This window comes from Myiozetetes cayanensis, unplaced genomic scaffold, assembly GCF_022539395.1.
Source record: "Myiozetetes cayanensis isolate MyiCay16 unplaced genomic scaffold, myiCay2020 scf2-11, whole genome shotgun sequence".
NCBI lineage: Eukaryota > Metazoa > Chordata > Aves > Passeriformes > Tyrannidae > Myiozetetes > Myiozetetes cayanensis.
Genome location: NW_026087411.1, coordinates 112,637,879 through 112,664,862, shown reverse-complemented (window position 1 = coordinate 112,664,862; position 26,984 = coordinate 112,637,879). Strand labels below are relative to the sequence as shown.

The window sequence follows — 26,984 nt, the reverse complement described above, 5'->3', positions numbered from 1 at the left end:
AACCTCCAGATCCTTTTAGTGACGAGCCCTGAAGTCCTCACAGTGAGACATCTCCTAACCTACATTCAGCACAGAAAGGGAGAGGTCTGTAATGTCCCATTTGACAGATGAAGCACTAAGATTTACAGGATTTACCCAAGGTCTCCTATAAAATCCAAATGAAAGCAGGGAATAGATCTTTACATCACAGTGCACTTTACCAAGGCATTTCAGGCAGGATTCAGTAGAGACTCACCCCAGGGTGTCCACGCTTAAACAATGTCTCTGACTTTACTCAGTACAGAATGAAGGCTTAGTGCAACCACCACAGGTGGGAATCCAGCAACACTTGAGATGCTTTGGGATATTCCAGACCTCCATGTGGAGCTGGCAGATGTGACAAACTTGCACACAGAAGACCAGAACATTTTTGAGCTGGGAGCTGGAGTGAGGCGGGGTAGTCATGGCATCTCCAATGACATTAGGTGACACTCAAAAAAAAATTGTTTCCTTAGTCATTATGGCCAGAGCTCTCTGAAGGTCATTATTAAGACACTGTGACTGTGTTGTCTATATCTCCATTGACTACAAGGGGAGATTGGATTCCCTCTCTGCATGGAGACACCCCCATCGGAGACACCTTTGTTTAGGTGCCTTGATTTGGAGCTGAACTCAACAACCATCTTGAACTGGCTCGATTCTGACTTCTTCCCTCACTAATTCTGCCTTTCTCAGGGGGATCTCATGAACAGTCCTCAGTGGTGAGGTGGACACAAGGGCCACAAAGGCTGTGCAACAGTAAATGGTGAAGAGAGGTGAGAAAGAGGTGGGAAATAAGGCAGGGATAAAAACCATTATATTTCTGGAGAATGTAGGACCAAGGAATCGACACTCTGAGAAAGGGAAACAAGAGTCATTGCTTTGGATCATGAAAATATGAGTGGACTTGGGTATAATGCAGGCAGCAATTTGATACCAGAGGAGAGAATCTGAACCACTCTGAGCTCAGGGATGCCTTACTGAAGCTCACAGAGACATGCTGAATTTTATCCTGCTTTGGTTTCCATCCCCCAGTTCCTACTGATGGTCCAGAAAAATCAAAGGTCATCTAAGATTTGTAATGAGGATCTTTGAGGAATCCACATCCACATGAAATAATCAAAACAATGACTCTCCTTACATTGCCATTGCTGTTTTTAAAGCCCAGAATAAAAACAGGAAAGCCATCCCTATCTATCCAGACTATTCCTGATATGCAATTACACATGGTTTTACAACTAGTCTAATAAAAGCTGTGGAAAAATAACACACACACACACACACACACACACACACAAGTGAATGTTTAAAATGAACAATATACCCATTTTTGCCTTACTTGCAGTGTGGTTCAGCTGAGGAGAGAGGGTTTTCACTAGGGGTATCTACAGTTTTCATCACAAATCCAGCTGCAGGTTGTTGGCTGTCAGGAATTTGAAAGCAGTTGCTGTAGCACATCCCCTAAGTATTTCCTGTGGTGCCTGTCCCTTTAAAGTTGAAAATTATGCCTAAACAGTGCTATATTTCTTTTTTTTTTTCTTTTTTCTTTTTTTTTTTTGACATTAATTCTCCTTAAGACTCTACTAAAACAAAACGGGAAGATACCAACGTTTCTCCCGGTTGAGCTGGACAGCAAACGTTCTGTGTGGCACCAACCCTTCCATCAGTCCCTGTGCAAAGGCAGAGCTTGTTTAATGCCAAGTGCCACGTCTCAGTTGCTCCCCATCGCTCACTGCCTGCTCAGGCCTCTGTGCTGTGAACCCTGTTATCGTGTTTTCCCCTTTGGGTGGCACGTTCCTCCCTGGAGCTCAGTGGGAGCCGAGGAACAGGCTTTCATTTCGATGCACGCAGAGTGAAAATGCATTTATGTACAAAAGAGATCAAGCCAGACCCTGCTTTTGTAACAGCGTTGCCTGAAAGTCGCTCCCCCTTAATTTTTGATCTGTTTTTATTTATTTGCCTCAGAGTAAAAGGGGTGGGAATCAGACCCCAGATCTGATTTTCATTGTTTCCCAATGGATTTTGATGCTTGATCATTCTTTATTCTTTCCCATCCGAGGAGGGCATGACTTTGGTCTTCTTTCCTTCATTTTCCCTCTCTGTTTGTCACTTTTAACATGAAAAAAAATATAGAACAAATAATAAAGGAGTGCATGGGCCATTTTGCCATTCGTTTTCCTCAGAGGATTTCAGGGCACTGCCTTAACCAGTTTCTCCACCAGTGCATTATGGCAACAAGCACTATGAACATAATTCATCAGTCTGACCTAGGAATGGCCTCCACATATCTATGTGACACCTCTGGACTCTGCTCAGAGCTGGAGTGACCAGGGATGAAAAACAGAGCTTAACACTGGGAAGACTGGGAAGAGATGTTACACCAGTGTCACGTCCTTAGCTGTTTCCTCATGGAAAATGTTTTGGTTTCATGAGGCAAGGGGTGAGTGTCAAATCCTCAGCACCTGTTCCTTTCCTAGGGAGCCCTTGAGACCTTTCCTCAAGGAGCATCACAACCCTGTTCTCCCCAGGGTCCAACTCTCACAGGAATCAGTGGCACGAGTCCATAAGAAATACAAAACTGCTGGTGGCTGGGAAAGGCTGGAAACAAAGGTAAGTAACTCACTTCAGGGACGTATTTCCAAGTGGGTCTGGATAACCAGACCTGGGATCCTACTACTGAATCCCACTGGGACTTCCTGACACAAGGCTTGTGTTGAGTTTCTATACAGGATAGTCCATGTCCAAGGCAGGACAAGGAGGGCTCTTCCACATTAGACCAGAGGAACATCCATGTTCCCAAACCTTTCATCGTGAGAAAATCCACAGCAAGGCAAGTTCAGAACAGCTTGTTCACACCGAGAGTTACCCTCCCACCCCTCGACAGTTAAAGGCTGGCTCCTGTCCTGAAATGCTGCTTCCTGAAACCTTTTCCTTTGGCTAATTTAAGATGCTCTTAATGACCCCAGAAATGCTGAATCCCTTTTTAGCTCCTTCCCCCCCAGCCCCTGCCTCAGCACAGCCATGAGGAACTGAGGTCCTTGGGTTCGCTGGGGATTGTGTTTGGAAAGGACTCTCTTTCCCCCCCGCCTTTCATCCTGCTGCCTTTCAGCTCTCCCCAGTGCCCCTTTTTCTGTGCTGCTGGAAGAGGTGACCGGCCACAACTCGTCTGATCTGTGCTCTCATTATCTCGGCTGCTTCTGTCGTGTCTCCTCCTATTCATCTCCTCTGTGAACTCAGGCACTGCCAAACCAGCTCAGGCCCTGCGGCCATCGAGCCTTGTATCTCCTCCTGGACTCCAGCCAGCGACTGATCCTTCTGTGAGAGGCACGAGCACCCCGGGCCAGGCAGAAATGGGATAATCTGCCCTCTCTTCTGGGTTGTCCTTGAATAACCTCGGCCAAGTGTCAGATCTCCTGTTGAAAATGTTGGATGTCGCCCACCACGTCAGGATTGGCAAAGCTTCCCCACCCCGTTTTAAAACACTCATGAAGAAGATCTTCCTGAAGCATCACGTGCTTCAGGGTTTATCTCACCCAAGGAATGCTGTCTGGGACATGGGATGAGTTGCACTCTGGAAATGCTCCACTGACTCTGCCTGGAGTGTGGATCACAGAGCCATAGGCAGGTTTGAGTCAGAAGTGGTCTTAAAGATCATCTTGTCCCAACTCCTTGCCATGGGCAGGGACACCTTCCACTAGACCAGGTTGCTCAGGTTCCCATCCAACTTGTCCTTGAACACTTCCAGGGATGGGGATCAAACTGAACTGATCAAACAAGGAGAAGTGGATAATATGAGAAGTACCCTTGATGGCAAAGATTTGGCATCCATCAGCTCCCCACAGGAGCTCAGAAGACAGTCTTGAGTCCCAGCAAGGTAAGGAGAGCAGAAAGCAGGATTGGGAAACCCTGTTCCTGGCTCCAAGATGAGCAGAATAGCCCACACTAGGCTCCTGCAGAGCCGAAGTGGACAGATGCAACATAACATGGGCAAAATCAAGTGACACAACACAATGATTTTATGCCACTGAAGGCCAAGCAGGCAAAACAACCCCCCAACACACACCTGATGTGAGAAGGGTGCCATGATCCATCAGAGGAGAAACTCAAGTGGCATTTCCTAGAACAGCCAGTCAGAGTTACCACCATCCTCAAGTGGCAGCAGAAGGATAAAATCCCTCTGTTACACCACTGAGAAGAAGGCTGGTCCCAACAGGCCTGTATGAACAGTCCTTATCAGCATGAAATTCCGCTATTTGCTTTCCATAGTATCCTTGTCCCTTTCCTAGGATGCTGACTGCAGGTGTCTCAGTTTTTCCCTATTTATTTAGGGAAAAAGCTGCTGATGCCTGTTCCAGAGCTGAAACATTTCTGGCAGCACTTAGGTCAAATCTTAGTCCTTATATATGCACAGATCTTCAAACAATCCTCACCTCACTTGGATAACTGAGATCTTTGGTCCTGTATAGTGACTTGCCACCACATAACAGCTCATAAAAAACAGCAGAGAGGAGAAGGAAACATGGGAACCCAGACCTGGAGAGACCCTGGTGGTGGTATCTGAACCAGCAAAGGAAAAACAGAGCCAGGACTGTTTGTTGATCCTCAGCCCAACTGGCAGAGCCTGCCATGTCCATGCAATTAAACTCTCTCAGTAGTTGTATCCAATTTGCCTCATGGGAATGGTTCCTGGACGATGTGAACTTGTTTTCTCATGCCTGGAAAAGCTTTGGGAAAGGGCTGGCTGGCCAAAACTGTTCCAGAGACCAACTTAATACAATCACCTGAGTGCCAGTGCTTGGGCTCCAACACCATTTGCATTACAGGTATAGATAGAATCTGATCACAGTCCTCTGTCTATCAAAAACATGGTCATACAATCCCCTTCATCATGTTAAAAATAATGTGGAAGACCTGTGGTTCAGCTCCTGGAGATGGAGTCTCTCATATTATCAGATTTTCCAGGCTGGGCAGAGAAAATTGGTCCAGGTGGCTGCTGTATCTGGACAGCTCTGGGGAGCCCAGGCATGGCAGGCAGAGCTTAGGTAAAGTCTAATTCAGATGTGCAGGCAGCTTTGTGCCAGAAAAATGTTATTTTAGCACTACAGGTTGATCCCTCTAGGAATCTGGTCTCAGCTGTGCTCCCAAAGTTATGTCTGAGGAAAATGTTAGTGTGAGTCCATTGCTAGAGCCAGAGACAAATCCTGCCTTATGGAAAACAGCCTCTTCTGAAGGTCCAGCCTGCCACCAGAGCCTCTGATGGGAGTCTGAGGTGGACTTTAAGGAAATTAAATTCACAAACACACATTTCAGGGGGAGAAATGCATGGCAGGTGTCTAAGACCACTCAGGAATTTGGGATGAGTTTGGTGAATAGTTTCAGTCCTGAAGAAGCTGGAGGCAATCATGGAGTAGGGACACACACCCCACAAGACTAGTCTTACTTTTGGAGTCCCTGTTGATGTGACATTAATTATTATGACATTATTTATAACACAAAGCTATTTATTTTGAAATTGACTCTTCCATTTTGAATAAATGTTAGTTCTAAATGTTAAGAAAAGGTAGAGAAAAGAATTCACAACCAAAAGCAGGTTGTTCCACTTCAGTGGATGCTGTTTTGAGGGTGTTAATACAGAACAGCTCTTTGTGATTTTTGGCAAGTAAACCAGAAATCTCATTAATCTTACTGATGGTGGCTTTGATGTTGGTGTGGGGCTACATTTGATGGTGTTTTCAACTAGAATAGCTGCTCTCACTTAAACTGGGGTTCATGTAGCCCAGTAAGTCACAACCCAGCAGTGAGGACGCAGGTTATCTCACACAAGTGCCAACACTTCTCTAGGATCTTCCCACCAAGCCCAAGTACATCTTTTGCCAGGGCATAAACCTCACAAATCTCTGAATCTCATGTGGGCAGGGTGGTCTTGAAATTGATAGAGACACTCAGAACCAACAACTCTGTCTTCTAATGCCACAAATGCACAAAGGAGAGATGGTGCTGGTGTGAGCTTGGTCTGAATTCCTCCAGATATCGCTCACCTGGTTTAATTCTGCAATTAGAAATGTGCTGGGAAAGCAGCAGCCAGGATTTCCCGGGCACAGATTAGGTTATTTGGAAATAGAGCATGAGAAGTCTTATATGTGTCTATTTTTGTCAAAAGCTGCATGAATTGCTGCTCTATTCAGGCCAAGGTACCCTCTGCACAGTCATCACTTGTAATTATGAAGACTTTTAGTTAAATCCCTGTTAATCTGAAGCCTTTAACTGCTGTCTCAGAATCACACTGACAAAGAACCCCACCTGAGCCTCTAAAAGTGAACAGCTACAGACAAGAGGATGTGGAGCTCCTCAAGACACCTCAAGAGATTTCACTCAAAATGCTCCACCAGGGTGTTCCGACAACACCTCCAGCAAGGATTTAAATCTGTGCAAGCAGAGCAAATTCTCTCTTTGCAGGAGATGTTCCAGGGCAGTAGAGCCTGTCACAGAAACCTGGTTCAACCTGAAATGAGCACCAGAGAAGGGCACAAGCCACCTCTAAAGGCTTCCACTGCTATTTCTTGGTCTACTTTCTGGTCTCTCTTGTGCTCTGGTTCCTCAGTTCAGAAATCAGAGTCGTCTGATCCTTGTACCTACACAGACATCCAAATGTTCAGAGGTATCCAAATCTTACCCAAAGCACCCAAGGTGGGAAAAAAGTCAACCTAAGCTACTTTTATAGTTGATCTGGAGAGCAAAGCACCACTATTGGTATGGAGTTACCATGGATCTCTAGAGGCTAAAGTCACCCAAGTATGACTGCTGCTCTTGTAGCCTCTTGGTTAGAAGTGCAGTTTTGTGTGGTCATTGATTGTTGAGACTTGATTTTTGACCCTTTGCTAATTAAAATAGGGTTGTTGTGGGTTTTTTTTAAGAACAACAAGCCAAAAAAAACCCCACCCCAAACACGTGATTTCTTTAACTGGGAAGAATAAGAGGACAAAATCCAAGAGGAGTTATTCTTGGAGGAAAAATCACGTTGCACATCCAACAGTTGGTTCTTTGTGAAGGACCCTTCAGTCATAACTTTGAGTGGCCAATTCTTTGCTAAGATTCTTGAGTATAGTGAATCTAGGAGAGTCACTTCCAGTTTACATCCCCAAAATATCAGAATGAGCCTCCTATATTGAGATTTCAGACCTAATGATATTTGAACTCTACCGTTAGGAGCCCTTAGAAGAGAAGGACACCTTATGGAACTTCTGGAATGCACCAAAATGGGGAGAAAAACCTCTTGCTAAGAAAATGCCTGGCTCCATTTCAAACACAATCTTTCCCCATCTATTTCTATGTTCTGAGCAGGGACAGTTGGCATGAAACAACTCAACTCCACAAACACATGCAATAAATGGGCATTTTGACACTGTACATTTGACATTTGTTGCAGCATCTCTATCTTGGCATCCTTTTTTAAAAAAATCATATGAGAACCACAGCCATCGAGGAGAATGTAAATCTGCCTAAAACAAGTTGATAGGATGTTGTAATCTTGTAAGTAGGGGTAAAATACTCTGAAAAACAGGGGAGAACCACATCAGTGCTGGAAACGAAAGCCTGAGGAGTTCTGCTGTCTGCTTTGGAGAACAACCATGAGAATCTTTTTCCTTTGCATGGGTCTGGGGCAGCTTTTGAACCTGGGACCCTGTGCCCAGAGCTCAGCAGCTAAGCAAAGCCTAATTCTGTTGACTGCTACATCCACTCTGTCTCAGCTTCCAAACCAGGGTGGCCCAGTCTAGAGTGCTTGGTGAGAATGGTTCTTGGCGTGTGCCATCAGCTGAGCTCAAGCACAAGAATTGTTTGGGTTGGTGCTGGCTGCCAGGAGCTAAAAATGTGCCAAGGGCTGTGCTGATAATTTTACCACGTGGTTGACCAAGATTTGGTGGCTGTGCTCATGTTCTGACTTGTTTAGATAAAACCCAACAGACTTGTCACCAGACTGGGGAAAGCATCATCTTCTGCCAGGGCTTAGGGAAGGAGCCTCCTGCTGTAAACAAAGCTCCCACGGCCACTTCCTTGGAGACGAGACAACAACAAGGCAGTGCTTCAAACAGCCTGTGGCAGCACCAAACAGGGATCCTGCAAACCACTTCTGGTTAATGGCTTGGTCTGGACACAGAAAGTTTGCAGGCCATTAGAGAAATAACTTCATCCCAGTGGTGGAAATGCTTCCCTGAGGGGGAAGAGGACGGAAACCCAGCTTGGGTCACACTCACTGGCCGAGTGAAAGCTCTTCCTCCAGCGTGTTTGGAGACGTGTCAGCAGAGCACACTTTGCTGACCTTATGGTTTATAAACCTTTGATGTTATGTAGGTGGCCCATGGTGGAATTGCGTCAGCACCACTGCGGGTGAGGGGACTGGTGTCCTGAAAAAGAGGGAACATCTCAACATTCCCGGAGAGTGCACAGGACTGGCATCAATGAAGCGAGTCTGGCAGAGCGTTCCTGTGAGGGGGAGTGACAAAGTGACAAGAACGGATGTGGTGCAGCTGGTGCTGTCTCGCAGTGGGGTAGCTGAAGGCACCGGGGACACTGATTTCCAAGGATATCAGCAAGAACCCGTTTCTTCCTCTGCTTCCCATGCTTTGAATGCTCTGCAGAGATCTGAGTGATGTGCAGCAGGCCAGAACTCAGCACGTGAAGTCACGCTCATCCTGGCTTGTCCCTTGTCTCCTGGGTCTTTTTGCCTCCTCTTGTGAGTTCAGGATGGAGTTGAGGCTGCCTCTTCAACAGATTAAAATCCTTCCTCAAGGTCAGGCTGAGATCAAACCACGAGCCCATTCCCCTGCTGCAAACATCTCTTTGCACCTTAAGATACATAATGTACATCAGATATGGTCTCCTGTGCTACAGATTCAGCTGTGCCTAGTGGACATCCCCTGTCAGTGATCATCTGTGTGGAGACATGGATGGACTGAAGGCACTGAGAGCATGAGGCTGGTCAAATGCCACTTAGGGCAAAAGTCATTTCAGGAGATTTCTACTGACTCAGTGAATCTGCTGCACTCCCAGACTCAGGACTGTCACCTCAAGCTAATCATAAAAAAACCACTATTGATAGTTGCTGAAGCAAGAAAGTTCTTTCCTCCAATATTCAGCAACTCCGAGATGCATCAACCTGACCTATTCTATCTTCATAAGGGGTAGAAGCAAAGAGAATTCCCTGCCCAGCACCCACCAAGCATCTTCCCCATGTTTTTTTGCACACCCCAGTGGCTGTGTGCTCCCTGTTCATCCAGCATTGCACCCTAGAACAACCTGAAGACAAAAAGAGTTGAATTTCCATGCATTTCACCAGCCAGTTCCACAGCAGGGTGCAGCCACCTTTTCCTATGCTCTGATCAAAACCTGCCATGAGAGGACCCGTCTCCAAGAAAGCCTGCAGCATGAAATTGCCCAAAAACCTTTAATTTCCTGTGTGGAATCTGCTTGGCGTGCACTCCCCAGGAGCCTGAAGTGTAGGGATCCTCCCCAAGACCTCAGGCTACTCCAACCTCTCTCTCCATGCCTCAGTGTCCCACCTGCCCTGCTGCTCCTGGGAACAGCATGAGCTAATGCCTGTGTGGTGCTGTGATGATGTAACCCCCTTCCCAGTGACTGCCACAGTCTGACAAAGCCTAAAATTGGCAGCCCTGGCCGAGTGCCAGCGCTGTCCCGTGAATGGTGACTCATCTTTATTGGCTGTGCCGTGTCCTGTGTGTGACGGCGACACGTGGTCCGGAACAGAAGGGGTTTCATCAGCGCTCCCAAAATAAGAGCCAGAGACATGGCAAGGTGGCGGACAGGGAAGCTGCAGGTGGGGATGGGCTGAGGGATGACGTCTCCCCTTGGGCAGGCTCCAAAGCCCATTGGACTTAAAAAAAAAAAACCCAACCCCATCGCTGGCTTCCAAGGCTCCTGGATCCGATCCCTCCCCGCCGTGCTGGGACAATATGGCTGATGATAGGGCGAGCTTGCCCACGCCAGCCCGCCTCAGGCTTGGCCTGCTCTCAGCATGCCAGAGCAAGGCGTCCTCAGTGCCCACTGCCAACTGTGGAGATGGCTTTTTGATGCTGCTGGGAGCTGGCGGGGGACCAGCGACTCACTTCAAGCAGGGCACCAAATTGCTCCCTGTCATCCGGCTCTGGTGACGAGGAGGGAAGGCAGGAACAGAGCCATATGCCCCAGCCTGGCAAAGCACCTGAGTCATATGAGTGGCCTCCCAGGCGAGCTGCTTATGAGTTCAGAGATATTCGGGCCTTTTGTGAGGAGCCTCCTTGGTCTGCTGGTGAACGTTTAAAAAGGGAAACCTGTGGTGGGATCAGGACAAACTTCCAAGGCTGATGACCCCGGTTCCTCCCTGCCAAGCTCCTTCAGCAGGAACATGCTTGGTGGGGTCCCTTGCCCACATGGCAATGAGCAACTGCTTTTCTGCTCATGGCTCTTCTGTCACAAGGAAACAGAGCTGAGTGATGGATGTCTCCCATTTCTTCTGCTCCCCAAGAGACAGCATGAGAAAAAGGGAAAAAGAATATGCCTCCAACTCTTTGGGCAAAGCTATAGCACCTTTTTTCCTTATCATCTGTCTCAGAGCCCAAGCAGAAGTCCAGAGTGGGACTCTGGTAGACCTTGCCCCCTCCACATCTCCTCTGAACGAAGAGTCTATGAAGGAAAGACTCTTTTAGTCACACATTGAAGTTGTCCTGGCAAATCTCAGGTAAAATACACCTGTCAGAAAGGGAACAAGATTTCTGCATGTGGAAGAAAAGGACTTTGCTTGGGTTTTACCCATCCCAAAGGGAGTCTGCAGATGCCATGTGGAATCTTCTTTGTGCTGAGCCCTGTGGAGTCTGATACCTGTGTAGAAAGGCTGGCCTCCAGCTCCTCTACGATGAGTAACTCTGTTTACTCCACAAACCGGGACAATTTTGTGTGGTGAGGTCACAGAGATTGAATTTGGGGTTTTGGATTCACGTTTGAGCACTGTTGGAAGGCAATTTATTTAGTTACACCCAAACTGAACGACACCTGTGGAGAACAGGCAGCAACACTCCCCCCACCCCCCAAGCAAGCACTTTTCCCTGCAAGTGTTTTTCCATCCAGCCTGGCATTTCCCACCCGTAGTGGTGGTTCTCCACTGAGAATGGGCTGGGCCATTTCTGCTGGGCTCTCCAGTGGATGTACCTGCTCAGCCCAGGCCAGCATGAAGGATCTTGCACTAACTTCTAGTGCTCCCTCAAGAACAGAAATGGTGAAAAGGATGGAATTTCAAACCTAATGAGTCTCTTCTCCAGTCAGGCCAACATCGATGTCATTTGAAAATCACACCTTTGAGCAAGTAAAGGCTGAAGATCCCTTTCTAACTCGGCTGTCCCAGCTAACAAGCTTTGTTTGATCTTCGGGGCCCGAGTAAGAAGTAATTCATTCATGTGTTATCCTTCAGAGATGGCCTTGGTTTTAAATCTCAAGCCATTCCTCAACAAGTCGTGGTGCCTTGAGATATCCCCCATCCTATGATTATCCCAGGACATTTCACACAGAAGGCAGCTCCCACTACATCCATTATTCACAGCATATTATTGGTTTAACTATCGGCCTGTCAGCAGGGGAAGATGAACTGAGAGATTTATCTCCACATTAGACTTAGTTCATTATCACACAGGAATCTTCTCACCCAAGTGCAGCAGGGTTTAACTTGACGTTGGCTCATCCCAAATCCACTCAGCTCCACCAGGGATGCCTCCTCTGGGCAGTGAGGGTGACATCTAACCTGCTGCTTGGCCTTCAACACTCTGCAAGATCAGCTAAGTCTTCTAAACTAAGTGACAGGCATCTTAGTGTGCCCCTGCTAAGAAGGATCACAAATGATCATAAGTGGTCCCAAGACATGGTGCAGAAAGAGGGAGAAGGTGACAAAAAATAGGACTTTGTTTTAGGAGGGACAGTAAGATTTGCAAACTCCACTAAGGATAACTGCAGACAGCACACTCCTGGAGCTGAGACGTATGAAACTCCCTTTAGTGCCTAAATTGTATCACTCTGCTTTAAAAGAATGACCCCAAACCCCTCTGAAGTTAATTTTGCTTTTCCTCAAACACGTGAGCAACTTCAGAGTGCTTATTGTGGGCTGTGGAGGGTTCAGACACCTTGCAGAATCCTGGAGACTCCAGGACTTTGCCAAATGAAGGCTTACACTGCAAATCCCTTTCAGATCAATACCAGGATTGTAGAGGAGGTGGCCACAGCATCAATGGATAGATGTGACTTTTTTGGGGGGGGAGAGACCCTGTGCTGAAAACTGCAGCCTCATGCAGGAAGACTCCCAGGGAAATCTGTGAGTAAGGAACTCGTGACACGAGTGGAAGGACGTTCGAGCTCCTGCTAAATCTCATTAAGCCTCAAAGTAGCCACACCAAAAAAAAAAAAAAAAAAAAAGTGAAGGCAAACCCCTTTAAGAGGAGATTTATGCCAGAAAAACCTGGAATCCCTCACACCTCACAGACCAATTAGAGGTTGGGTGTCTCCTTTAAGCTGGTTGTTTCTACTCCTTCCCATTCAGCGTGGAGGAACCAGCATCTCTGAGGGGTGAAGTGGGTTGAGGATGGTTTGTTCAGCAAGAAGTGAGGTTGATTATCTGCCAGAAGTGATTATGAAATGAGGATCTGGGTTGCTGGGCCTTTTCTGTTGTTGTTAATATTATGTTTCCCCCTGCAAATATGGTGTTTAAATCGGAGCAAGTGCCCTGGCTGGTGTTGTCCAGGAGTCCTGAGAGATGGACATCCTTTCAACTCATCCTCTCCTAAACGTCAGGGGCAGTTAAGGTGAGTGAGGGACAGGGCTGCATCCTCTCCAGTGACCCATCACCTCCTTCAGCCTAACCCTAAGGAAAAGTATGAATGCATCACCCAGCTTCTGTCCAGAATCCCTGGAGGAAGGCGCTGCTGGAGGTTGAGCATCTCATCCCACCTCCTTCAGCTGCCTTGGGCATGGTCTGATCCATGTTTTGGAGACATCCTTTTTCCCTTACCTTCTGTTGACCCTGTTTTGGGCTCCCCACAGCTGTGGTTGTAGCAGATGGATCATTCACAAAAGACCTGCCTACCAACACCAGCTCCTTCCACCACGTGGATATTCAGGAGCTGATGTCAATCCATGTGCCCCAGCAGCCACAGCACAAAGAGCACAAAGTATTCCATCTCAGGCTTCCAGTGTGCACCTTCCAGGTCAGACCTGCTCACCTGATGGGCTACACCAAATTCTCACCTCTGTTGATCTCTGTGCTGTTTTCTGTTCTTCCCTAGGCAAGGGCAGCTAAGCTGGGATCTGGTCTGCCCAGTGCTTGGGGCACGATAAACAAAGGAATCTTGGCTTTTATGAAATCCCAAGGGTGTTGTCCCAAGCTTTACTGAGGCTGGGTCTTGGTCTCCAATTCCAGCTCCAGCACTTGTGCTGATGGTGGTGTCAGACCATGCAGGGGACTCTCACTTTTGGGTGAAACTCTGTTCTAAGAGTGCTGATGGAACAGCAAACACAGGTTTCACCCAACCCTCTCAGACAGGTACCTCTCAGGGTAAAATGGGTCTTGCAAGGCATGATGAGGCTTCTCTTTCTTCCACTCACCCAGTAGACATGAAAACAAGGAAATTAAACATTAACTTGAGTGTATCCACCTCTACAAGTCCTTGCAAGATCAGCCCTTTCTGCCTCCAGATGCTCTGGGTCTGAGTAAAGACCTCCAGTGTATTCAACCTTCTTTTCTCAACACAAGAACTGGGAGAAAAAAAGCAAAACCTTCTGATAACCATTCCAATAACTCCCTTTCCAAAGCTCCTTAAATAGAAGGGGACATTAGCTGACCCCTTTGGGAAAAACTAGAGCCTGGCTTGGTTTCCTGCACCGGGCTTGGCGTTGCAATCTGAAGAGCAGGGAGGATTTGGGATTGGGGGAGGGATGTGCCACAGAAAATGGCAAATCGACCTTGCTCTGGCACTTCATGAATCCATAAGAGTCTGTGTGAACCACGTGGAAAGAGCTGGAGCCTGGACACATTAGCAGGGGCTGTACCTGGGTTTATAAGCTCCGCCACGGGCTGCTTTGCCAGCGTGAATCCCTCAGGGATGCAGCTGAAGCTGAAGCCAGAACTGGCCTCTTCCTGTGATGAGCCACTGCTCCCATGGACATGATGAGCCAGGAGAAACTTGATTTGATTTTTAAGCACGCTGGCTTCCTAACAACATCCATAGTCCTTTGGTTTCTGCCTGCTTGAAGAGAAATCTTTGATGCTCCCTTTCCTAACAGCTCCTCACAGCATTTAATTTCCTCCTGAATAATCATGTACTGGCCGGGAGGAGGAGGAAGAGGAGGAGAAGGAGGAAGACAGAAGCACGGAACGGGCATGGAGGAGCTCTAGGAAACCTCGCACCTGAGTCAGGGAGCGCTGAGCAAGCTCTGCTGCTCACATCCATCAGCAGCGCAGCGCCGGGATGCGCGGCCGCATCCCTGGCACAGGCGGGGAGGGAGGCGGGGAGAGGGTGCGCTGGGGACCCGGAGAGCTCGGCTGCTGGAGCGTGGCAGGCAAAGAGCCCTCCAGGGCTCGGGAAGGCAGGCGGGGACGTGCGCTGCCTTGGAAGAGAGCGCAGCCGGCTCGGCGTGGTGGAGGAGCGGAGGAACTGCAAAGCCGGAGAAGGGAAGGAGGTGTGGGAAGGAGCGGCGGGGGGGGGTGTGTGTTGGAAAATGATGCAGCTTGTTCAGTGGATTAGGCAGCCATGCCTGCAAGTGGCAAACTGAAAGAGCCACAGATCTGAAAGACTGGAGGGATTATTCAGCCGTGTTGTCTGACTTGCAGCACAACAGAGCCCAGGAAACTTCACCCAGAGCTTTCCGCAGAGAGGCCAACAATCTGTGCAACGCCCTGGCGAACCTGGCAGATGATCTCTACATTTTCAGTAGGGTTAATAATGCTGGAAGCAGCAGGAAAAGGGGGCTGGCAAACGTGAGCAGTTCTAGCAGGAGTTGTAGAAAGGCATATTCATCATGTCAGCACTTTGGAGGCCTGGAGAGCTCGTGATGAGAGGTTTCAGAAAAAGGCTGCATAAACAGGAGGAGGGAGGACTCTATAAACAACCCTGATGGACATGCTGGAAGTATGGAGGAAAGGGAGAGCAGTCAGTCTTACTGGTGCTGTAGATAGTGGTGACCTTGGTTCAACCAGCAAAATTTAACCCCTAAGTTAACTCTGATTTCAGTTCCAATCTCAGCTCCAGAAACTCCCCATGTCTGTCAAAAATGACTTGCCCCAACCAGGCTGTCTCTGGGAAGCTGAGTGTCATCCCTGGTGTGTGAATTGAGCAGGGGCTGAATAACCCAGAAGCTCCTCAGCTGATACCACTGTTGGCCCTTGTAAAGGACAATTGCCCCTCGAGCCAGTGACCCTCAGGCAGCCAGCATGTCCATGGGCTGGGAGAGCGGCTCATCCCAGGGCTGGGATGAGGGACAGGGCCACATCCCTCTCAGCTGGGATGGATGTCCCATGCTCAGCACATCACTGCAGTGCAGCATATCAGAACTGGAAAACTATTCCCTGTGGTGGCTTCCAAGCCTCTGATCATCTGTCTACCTTTTGCAATGGTACCTCCACTACCTCTCTGTCCCCACACATTCCCCTTCACTGCCTTCCTCCTCTTTTCTTTGACTTGCTCAGGACCACAGTACCAATGATGAAACCTTAATTCCTGTGAACTCATCAGAGAAAGTCCTACATGGCTTGGCTATTTAAGTGCCCCCCTCCCCATACTACACTTGACACCATCAGAGCATTGCAGACATTGAACCATTTGTCCTCACAACACAAACTCAAATCTGGCCAGTTTTATCACCCTACTTTATGCAAGGAGGGAAACTGAGGCAGGGAAAGGCCGTGTTCACCCAGTGCCAGGGGGCAAAGGAATGGCGACACTTGCCATGGCAGCAGAGCCCTCCTGCCTCCTCCTCATACCACCATCACTGCTTTAGCCTGGACTGGGTGCGGAACAGCTGAATCTCGTCTTTTTCATCTTTTCCTTTTTTTTTTTTTCTATTTTTTTTTTCAGTGGAACAACGAGAAATTTTTACCCCGCGAACGCAGCGCAGAGCTGGGGCGAGATTTGTCCAGAGGTGACGCGCCGGGACGGGAAGTGAGCAACACATCCACGTCCAAGACATCCCTGCCGAGCACGGGATCGGATGGGGGGAGGCCGGGAAGGTGGGGGAAAAGGAGGGACGAGGGGGCCACTTACATGGTAATGTTTCTGCACGGTTCTTTTGGATCATTATGCAGAGCTGTAGCACCAGTTGAGGGGCGCTCTCGAGGAACGTTTCCAGGAGGCGCAGCATGTTTACGTCTGCATATTCGTACATCATAGCCCAGTAGAAACGCCGCTGGTGTTCCTTCCGCCTCTGGCTCTGGATCCCCAGGTACATAGTTCGGATATACCTGCAGCAAACACAGGAGGGAAAGCTGAGTGCGAGGCTTTGGCACGTGGCAAAACCCGAGGAGGGCCGGGCCAGCTGTTTTGGGGACAGGGAATCTGGGGTAGGCAAAGGGGGTACTTTCACCTCCTGCAAGATCTGAGGAGCACTTTCAGAATCCAATCAATCATCAATGTTGGAAAAGACCTCCGAGATCATCAAGTCCAGCCTTTTGACTGAATGCCACCATGCCAGCTAAAACATATCACAAAATGTATTTCATCTTGCACAGGTGGAAAATCGTTACCTTGTACCACCCAAACGTGAAGCCTGGGGGTAGGAAATGCTTGTGAGGCACAAGAAAGCAACTCCCTCACTTTGTTTTCATCATAAGAAGAGAAGCTACTTGAAAAATACTGCTCAAAACACTTGGTGGTGGATTGACAGACCATCTAAGTCCCTTCAGCACTCTGATAAGGAGGTTTTGTCCCCAGCCCCAGAGTTCAAGGAGCATTTGGACAATTTTGGTCTCAGGCACAGGGTGGGATTCTTGGGGCTGCGCTGTGCAGGGTTGGGAGCTGGACTTCAATGATCTTTGTGAGTCTCTTCCAATCAGGATATTCCGTGACTCTATGATCTGACCCTATTTCATCACAGGTGGATCCATGGGACACCACCCTCACCTTCAGCACACGTGTGACCCACAGATGCAAAAGGCCACAGCTTGCCACTGGTCAGCTATGGAGACTTTGGGCAATGCTGGACCAGAAGGAGGTGCCTCATGCATGGACAGGTACTGCTCTACCCTTGCTTCTGTTTCCATAGACCTGCAAACCCCACTTTGGGGGGACACAACTTCCCTTCAGGGGACATTTGGGCAATCTTTGTAAATGGAGCTGACCAAGGCAGGGCAGCACAATGTGCCCAGGTGCCACAGCACTCATGGCATCTCCAGGAAAGGAAGCCTCTCCTAAAACGGGGTGCTTTCTAATGCTCACAGGTATCACAGAATCCTGGAATGGCTGGGGCTGGAAGGGACTTTAAAGATCATCTTGTTCCATGCCCCTGCTGTGGGCAGGGACACCTGTCACCTGTCACAGGTTGCTCAGAGCTCCATCCAGCCTGGCCCTGGAACACTTCCAGGGACTGATGATCTAATACTGGGTCTTCTTCCTTCTCACCCTGAGTGGTGGCTGTAGCCTTTTCTGGGATGGGAATCATTTCCCCTAATGCCAGCCCTAAAGTTGGTCATCTGAGCCAGTCAGTCGTTGGAAATGTCCCCTCCCGGGACTGTTCATCTGTCCCAGCTCCGATGCCAGCACGGCAGTGGGATGAAGAGCCTTCTGGAGGCTCTGGGAGGGGCTCACAGCACTAACTGGGGTTTCGCCAGAACGATTAGATCATTCCTTGCCGCTCGGGCGAGACTGAACAGCAAGGAAGAGCAGGAGGCAAGGACGGGAGCCTCGACAGCGCCTGTGTCTCCAAATTACACCTGGGGACAGGGAGCCGGGAGGGAAGCAGAGGCAGCTCTGTAAGCCCTGCCCTTTGTCCAGCACCTTGTCCTTCCTTCCCGTTCGCACTTCACATGCACAGAAGACGAAAAATCCCGAAAGAAGTCCGCAAGGACACGAAAAATGACGCAGGAAAGCCACCAGATGGGGCTCGGCACTCGAGAAAAATGCTACGCCAGTCACACACGACACTGGTGACACTGGTGTGACATCCCCAGCAGACCCCGAGTGGGGTGGGAATGGCCGTGGACCACCTGCTCTCCCAGTCCCCAGCATGCCCAAATCCACCACCTGTGCTTGGCGCTTCCCTGGAAGATCCCAACCCCAGAAGCTGCAGCACGACGGAGGGATCCTGCCTTCCCTTCCCTTCACCCATGCAAGGAATTAAATAAATGCAGTTCAGCTGGAAAGGCAAAGTCAGGGAGGGTGTAATGGCTCAGGGAGAAAGCAGAAGCAGCGGACTATGCAACTGGTTTTTATAATATCAGCAACACAGGGCCACCAAAACCCAAGGTGATGGTGCCCATAAGGTGCTGCCCACGGGCAAAGACACCATCACCCCTGCCAAACTCTTACCACCAAATCTGTCCTGTAGTCCTGGATGGCCTCCCCTCCCCAGAAGCTCCTATTGCTGCTGGTAATGAGACCTAAACTCCTCTTCTGAAGCTTAAGCCACTAATTTCTCAACTCCTTCAGCCACGGAAAAGAAGAATTTATTCATTTTCACCCTGCAGCCAGTCATTTGCCCGTTTGCACATAGTTACCACATAAACTCTTCTCTCCAGACTGAAAAACCCCATAGAATCGCAGAATCATTAAGGCTGGAAGAGAGACCTAAGATCTCTCTGTTCCCCCAGCACTGCCAAGGCCATCACTGACCCCTGTCCCCAAGTGCCTCATCCCCACGGCTTTTAAATTCCTCCAGGGATGGGGACTCCACCACTGCCCTGGGCAGCTGTGCCAGGGCTGGGCAACCCTGGAAGGAAGAAATTGTTTCCGATATCCAACCTGAACCTCCTCTGGCACAGCTTGAAGCTGTTTCCTCTCGTCCTATCCTGTGTTTCCTGGGAGCAGATTCCATCCCCCACCTGGCTCCCCCTCCTGTCAGGGAGTTGGAGAGAATGAGAAGGTCCCCCCTGAGCCCCCTTTTCTCCAGAAAAAAATTCTTTCAGTCCCCTCTCACAGTGGGGGACATCTCCTACACCTCTTGTCTTCCACATTGCTGTTCCCATCACCTGTCTCCAGTTTTGGGTTATTTTTAAGACCAAAAAATACTTTTCCCAGCACTCCAGGTTGGCTGAACCAAACCACAACAGTGACATTGAGTCACTCAGAAAGATTAAGAAGAAACTGAAGATGGGACACCAAATCCTGCAATGATTTCTCCTTGATCCCTGGGGATTCACCACCATCCATACAATTTAAGCCTGAATGTTTCTCACTGGCCAGTGAGAGGACATGACAACAATTCATGGAGGCAGCATGAAAGGACATGATAATACTTTGGATTAACATAATTTCCTGATCCTGTCTCCGTCAATGGCCAGAACAGTGGCAAGGACAGAAACACCAGACTGTCCTGGTTGTTGAACCCACAGCCTTTGGCAAAGGTCAGCTGTGTTTTGCCGTTCCACAGAGGAGGAAACTGAGTCATACAGCACCAAATAGGTGCCCTCAAAGTATTTTTGGCATTTAAACCCAGATCTTTTGGTGCCTCAGGAATCCCTTGGCATAACATTGGCCAGCAAATGGTCCCAGCACGTGAGCAAAGCATTTCCAAGGACCATTTGGGGCTGAAGGGAAATGAAATTCCTTTTGTACTCTCCTTGGTCCATGATAAAATACGGTGCTCTGTCTTCAGCTTCCTTCAAACCCAAATCTGGCACAGAGAGGAAAAGGAGCACTAAAACCCCGTTCCCCCTTGGTGCCAGTCAATTTTGAGCTTAACTGGAAAATATTCTGAGAATAACAGGGAAAGGCAGTATTTCTACCTGGTAGAAATACTTTCAACAGAAGGCTTCCAACAATTCTTAAATACCTCCTTAATTAATCAACATAAAATTTCACCCAGCTCTAACACTGATAATTCTTAACCCTATTTCCAAACACAAATGTACAACACTGGTGTAAGCAGTTCTATTCCAGAGTATCTGTTTCCATGTGGTATTTTATTTACTCGTTTGAGGGTTTTTCCTACTTTCACTAACACTGCTTAAGTGTAGACAAACTCTGAAGAAAGAAGAAAGAAAAAAATCAATGTCATTTCACCTGAAATTTGTTGTTCTCGGTCAAGCTGGTACCAAACAGGCTTCTATAATTAGACTTTCAAATCCATATTCGGGCCTGATCTTCAATCTTTAGCAACACAATGCTTCCTCTTATGTCAGAGAAAACCATTCACTGCTCTGTGCTTTTGAAAATCAGGCTAATTTATTTATTTAAGAGCTTAATTTTGGATACAGGAGCCTAACTTTGGGCTTGTTATTTTTTTTTTTCTTTGAATGCTGGCTATTTTTATATACGAGTGTGTGTATATTTGTGTGTATTTTTAGTTCCGAGTCTCATCACGGCTTCAAGAGATAGAACTAATTTGGGGCTGGGAGGAGGGATGGGGGGATTCTTTTATTTATTTATTTATTTATTTTATTTTTTAATGCACAAAGGGTTGGCTGTCCCCTCCCTCCTGGCAGGATTCCCAGAATTCCTGTTGGTGTAATTACCCTCACACTTATTTACTCTGGATGCTGCAGCAGCACATGAACTGCACGGGGCAAAGTCACTGCTGTCCCTGAGCCAACAGAGCCAAAGCCATTGGATCCACAAATGTGGCCAAATAACCTCTGGAGAGAACCACAGGAAGCAGGAGATGCTCTTGCTGTAAAAAAACCCACACTCCCCCCTGAGTGATGCAGAAGAAGATGCTCCACGTGGATGGCGGAGGAGGGATTTTGGAGGCAGAGGCTCTGTCTGTGTTGTTAAACAAAGGGGACCAAAAACCAGCCTTTGTCCTCGGCCAGCTGGCATGACTCCACTCCATGTGGCTACATCCATGTTAGTTGGGCTTGGCCATAATTTCCAGAGACTGTGTTGACAGTGGAACAGGGTGGAGTATCACAGGATGGTGCCTGAGCCTTGGCACAGTTTGATTTTCAGAGGCGGCTCCGGGTACCACCACCGGGAGGATGCTTCAGGCAATGGGCTGACAGCAGATGAAGAGGATGTGGAGGGGTGAGAGGGTCACAGGAGCACAGAAAGGCTCATCAGCACAGGCCCTGGGCTGTGCTTTGAGGAAAAAAGAGCCCTCATGGCCTGGCCCAGACAACCACAAGGTCAGGAATCTCAGACTGTAACAGGCAACAAAGGACTGATCACTCTTCCTGAGGCCAGTGGGCCAAGACCGACGACAGAAATCAGCTCTCCCATCCTCCAAAATCAGGCAGCTGCCTTCATACTTCAGTATTGGGAATGATCCCTGGTGCCTAGAGAGTCCTACATGCTGTGCAGGTTATGGTGACTTGAAAAGTCCCATCAAGCCTGGATCGGTCCAGTGATCATGCTCAGAATTGAGCATAGAATTGTAGAATCACAGAACACCCTGAGTTGGAAAGGACTCACAAGGATCATTAAGGTCAACTCCTGGCCCTGAGCAGGGCATGATGAAGTTACAAGTGCCCAGGAGCAGGCCTTTAAGTTGCCTAATTTAACTAGTACAGGTATAAAGACATAGGTAAATAAGTAGTATTTGATGTACTCACTCCACTCCCAACAACTCCAGGTTGGAACATTCTTCTTGACTGAGCACAACCAATTCCTCCTTTCAGAGAAGCAAACCCTGGCTTGAAAATGGGAGAATATGCTGGAGAAGCCAGAAAGAGGTGTCTGGGGAAAGGAGTAGCTCAGAAAATTAACTCTTTCTAGCTCCAAATGCAAAGCACAGCACTGTGAGGGCTGCTGTGGGGAAAACTGGCTCCATCTGAGCCAGACTCAGTCAAAGAATCACATTGAAGATCAGGAGTCCAACCACCAATGCAGGACCACCATGTTCACCACCAAACCATGTCCACAACTGCCATATCTGTGCTTTTTGAACACCTCCAGGGATGGTGATTCCACCATTGCCCTGGGCAGCTGTGCCAGGGCTGGACAAGCTTTTCAGTGAAGAAATTTTCCCTAATATCCAGTCTAAACCTCTCCTGGTACAACTTGAAGCTGTTTCCTGTTGTCCTGACCCTTGTTCCCTGGGAGCAGAGCCTGACCCCCATCTGGCTCCTCCCTCCTGTCAGGGAGTTGCAGGGAGAGAGAAGGTCCCCCCTGAGCCTCCTTTTCTCCAGGCTGAGCCCCCCCAGCTCCCTCAGCTGCTCCTGGTGCTCCAGCCCCTTCCCCAGCTCCGTTCCCTTCCCTGGACACGCTCCAGCCCCTCAGTGTCTTGTTATGAGGAGCCCAGAATTGACCCCACGATTCATGGTGTGGCCTCACCAGGGTGTCCACACAGGGGGACAGTCACTTCCCTGGTCACACCAGTGCTGGTACAAGCCAGGTGCCCTTGGCCTGCTTGGCCAGCTGGGCACACTTTGGGTTGATGTTCAGAATTGCACCATGGCACTACAGGAGCATGTTGTGACCTTGGTGTCATGGTTTCAACTCTATGGATGGACACCACCTCCCTCATCATCCCGCAGTACCAACCTTCTCCTTGGTGCTCCCTCCTGGAAGGAGAGGGGTGGGATGGAGCACATTATCCACCCGACAGCTCACCCTCCTACCACCTCTTCCACAGGCCCACTGTTGCAAGGGGCCATTAGCCTTGAGCACTGGAGGGTGTTCACGGATTCAAAGCCCCCTCCTCGGAAGGGAGGAAACGAGGACGTGGAACTGCTCGGCTGGAAGGCTGGGAGCGGAGGCTGCCTGAACATCCCCTTAAAATGAGGTTATGTGAGGCCAGATCTCAGCTGGAGCGAGCTGGCATCCACAGGGCTCCAGCAATTTACACCAGCTGCGGCTTTGGCCCGCTTTTTTAATTTTAATGAATTATTTTCCTTCTGAAAGATCTAAAAGGAATATAAGATGCGGCGCTCGGGCGGCGGGGGAGCGTGGAAGCAAAACGCTGTCTATTTAAAAAAAAAAATTCAAACCCAAACTTGCAGTTCCCATCACCACCAGCGTGCTCAGGATCAACATTTGTTAGTGTTTGTTTGCTTGGTTATAATGTCACAAGTTTTAGTGACGAGGATTCACAGATGGATTATGGTTGTCACTAGTTTTGAGTATCCAAGTAGTAACTACAGGGTCCCACCCGGCTGCTGATACATCTCAGCTTCATCTGGCTGCTTCCATGGCATCAAACTTCTCCAGAACAAGGGGCTGCATCCAAACTGTTTCTAGGGAATGGTTCATGGCCTAGACTAATCCTCAAAGGATGCAGGACTTATTTACACCACTGATGGTTTTGTTGGGCCGAAACCAGGCAGGGGGCTATTGCCGAACTGGAAAGGTCACTTTCCATTTCAAAAGCAAGAAAGGAATCCTTATTTCTACACATAGCCTTCCTCTAATCCAGCCTCTTCACAGGTCATCCCAAGCACATGCAACTACAATCTCTCAGCATTTTGATGATCTTCATCCTGATTTTCAGAACTGAGGTTCTCAGAGCTTTCTGACATCTTGCCACTTTTTCGGATTTCGTCATGTGGTTTATACCTAAAGGTGAACAAAATGCAACAGGAAGTGTATTCACCAAGTTCTGGTCCTTCTGCCTTGCACTTTCTGCTCTCTGTTGCCCAGTAAACATCCTTCAGTGTGCAGCTACCCTTTATCTACTTAATTGTTTCTACCAGCTCCTATTAAGCTGTTAATAATCTCCATTCTATGCCTTGTCTTACTTATTGGAGAAGAATGTTGTTGAACACAAAATAAGCATGGTCCACGCCTGCAAGGCACTTAAAAGCATGGCATGACATCATCCATGAGTTGTGTAGACCAGCAGGTCGTGGAGGACTCTGTATTTGAACACAGAATCATAGAACAGAATCACAGAATAGAATGACTGAATCATTAATGTCAGAAAAGACCTCCAAGAGCACCGAGTGCCACATCCAGTCATTCCTTGGACACCTCCAGGGATGGGGACTCCAATGCCTGACCACACTTTTAGTGAAGAAACTCCTTCTGACAGGGAGTTTATCATCATCCTGGTGCCAAACCTGGAACTCCAACATGAGACTTGATCCACCTCCTCACAACATCACTGTGATCCAGCGTCAGGCTTTGGAGTCACTCACAACAAGATCACACAACAGCTGTTTCATCAAGGTGACAACATTGCATTAGTTGCCTATACTATCATTTTTGAGTTAAACTGTACCCCAGTTTACTGCATCAGTCTCTTCTCATGTTTTCTAGCACCCAGACACTCCTCTTGGCTCCTTGTTTCGTTATCCCTGCTTGAAAACTTCCCTGAGTGAGTGAGAATCTTGAAAGCCTTAGCCAAAATTTTAATGGATTAAATGTTGGTTTTAAAGCCAAAGGGTTGTGTCAAGTCAGACTTTTGGGACACCTCTATTTCACAGGTGCAATAAGCAGCAAGTCAAAAAATTCTGGTCTTCATGTGAATTAAAAACCCCACTCTCCAAATGCACATATTTGAGAGGGAACAATACTTGAATGTCCATTTATACCAGAAACACTTCCTTTTTGCAAAATACTATCTGCAAGTGAAATATCTGCTTGAAAGGATGACAGTCCCAGTCTTCAGCTGAATGGGAGAAACTGTTATAATTTCATATTCTAAGCCAATTTAAAGCTGTTTTAAAGCACAGATGGCTTTACTAGACACCAACCGCAAAACAGGCAGCTGATTTATAAAACTTATGCTGGGATGGATCGTATCATGGAATAACTTAGATTGAAAAGGGGTTTTAGAGTTGTCTGGATCAAAACTCGGGGTCTTGTGCAGCTGAGTTTTGAAAATCTCAAAGGATGGAGACTCCACAGCCCCTCTGGTCAACCTGTGCCAGCACTTAAGCACTGTCACTGCAGGCTCAGGGAATCCTTCAGGCTGGAAAAGACCTCGAGACACTGAGTTCAACCATCAATCCAGCAGCACTGCCATGTGTACCACTAAACTATGTCCTCAAGTGCCACATCCACTGTTTTTTGAACACTTCCACGGATAGTGAAATGATTTTCAGCCCAAGATCACTTTCAGTATTTGAAGAAAGTCTACAAATCAACCCCTCCTTGGAAAGAATAAATTCCATCAAATAGTTGAGGGAGATAATTCGATCACAATGCTGTTGGATTTTTAGGATCTGTTTCCCACAGCTTTGGTATTTGCTGATTTAACTCATGGCTGATAATCTGGGGGCTCTGATGCACAAAACAGGGTGCTCTGATAATTTCAGAGTAGTGTCTTCAGCAGTTGAATGGGACATACACCTGTATGACCTTCTCTGGTCATGGTCTTTGTCCAAATCCCTTTTTTACTGATGGTTTAAGCAGATCTTTGGGGCTGTAAGACCACAGGCAGGGCTGCAGGTGTGATTTCCTCCTGCTGACAGGCACTGTGGCCATCACCTCCAGCTCATGCACAGGGCACAAAAGTGGGGCAAGGGCATCACTGCAGATAAAGCTCCAGAGGCCAAAGGTGCTTGAGCTGCTCATTCCCAGGTTGCTCAGTCTGGGGGATGTTTCTGGCGTCCACCTTTGTGACTCCTCTCCTTTCCCAGCTGCAGAGTAAATTTTCTCTGACTCACAGGCTGAAAGATCACAACCAGGAGGAGAGAAACAAATCAGAAGGCTCTGATTTGCCAAACTTTCCCAAATCTGGTTGTTGCAGAGCTATCCATGCTTAGCCAGACCCTGGCCAGTATTTCTTTGTTTGCAAAAAGATTCATGAAAGTTCCACTGGAATATTCATTCCAACCCCCATTTTGGAAGCAGCCAGGCAGCCTCTCCTTGCTGTGTCCCCATGGGCTGCGGGATTCCCCTGGATATCCAGGTTGCAGATTCCCTATTCCCAGACCTTTGCTCAGTAAATCAATACAGAATCAGAGAACAGCTTTGTAGCGGGAGCTCCCACCGTTTCGAGCCAGGCTCGCAGAAATCGCGTTTATGTTTTCAGTTGCCAATTATTTGGCGAGATGTAGAGCTCTAAAATAGAAGAACGAGCCCCAAGACCTCTCCAGCACCGGGGTATGAATGCTTTTTTTTTTATTTTAGTGTGGGAAGCATCTCAAAGGAGCAGGGTAGCAGGGGCCTGCTGGAGAGGATGTCAAAGTGATGGGTGCTGCACACAGGTCACAGCATCCATCACACGTGGGGTGATCTCACGTCCCAGCACTCAGCCAAATGCTGTCTTTTATCAGAGATGCCCCCCCTCCCCCTAAATTAGTTATGAATACTTAAACCCTTCCCTATTTTGCACATACTTATTTACTTAAAGGGTACTCCGACACCTCCTGCTATCGCCTCCGGCAAAGCCTTCTGTTTTAAATCAAAGCTGTTAAATAGCTTTACACAGAGAGGAGGAACTTGGACTCAGACTGAATTTTTCCTTCAAGTGTGTTTGCGAAAATTGGGTTTAATGTCAGGGCTCTCCTTTTGGAAATAAAACCACTCCCAGTCCGGTGAGTCCTACAGGAACAGGAGGAGGCCTTGAAAATAAAGTGGAGGGCTTTTGATTCGCTTGTCTTGGCTCCAAGCAAGGGAAGTTTCAGGGAAAATCCAAAGAAATGCCTGAGGGCTCCCAAAACTTGAGTGTTCAAGCACATGATGTTCAGAGACCCGTGGGAATAGTCGCCTTGCCCTTTGAATAGGATGGGTCACGTTACAGCATTTAACCCAGATGGTCTTGAGAAGTGATTTGGCATCGTGTGGACCCACCAGAGCCACAGGATATCTCATGAGAGGGGAATTTGGCATTGCTCTGGGATACCAGTCAAAGGCAGGGACACATCTTCATCTCCTCTCGGTTCTCTGCAAGCCTCCAAGATCTGT

General features: G+C 48.2%; 1 protein-coding gene across 1 annotated transcript in view; it reads right to left on the bottom strand.

Moving 5' to 3' along the window:
- Nucleotides 1–26,984, bottom strand: part of XKR6 (XK related 6) — a 205,383-nt gene that overhangs the window by 37,439 nt on the left and 140,960 nt on the right. Inside the window, exon 2 of the mRNA XM_050314764.1 lies at nt 16,308–16,504. Within this exon, the coding sequence (XP_050170721.1) occupies nt 16,308–16,504 (197 nt within the window). The remainder of the gene's footprint in view (nt 1–16,307; nt 16,505–26,984) is intronic.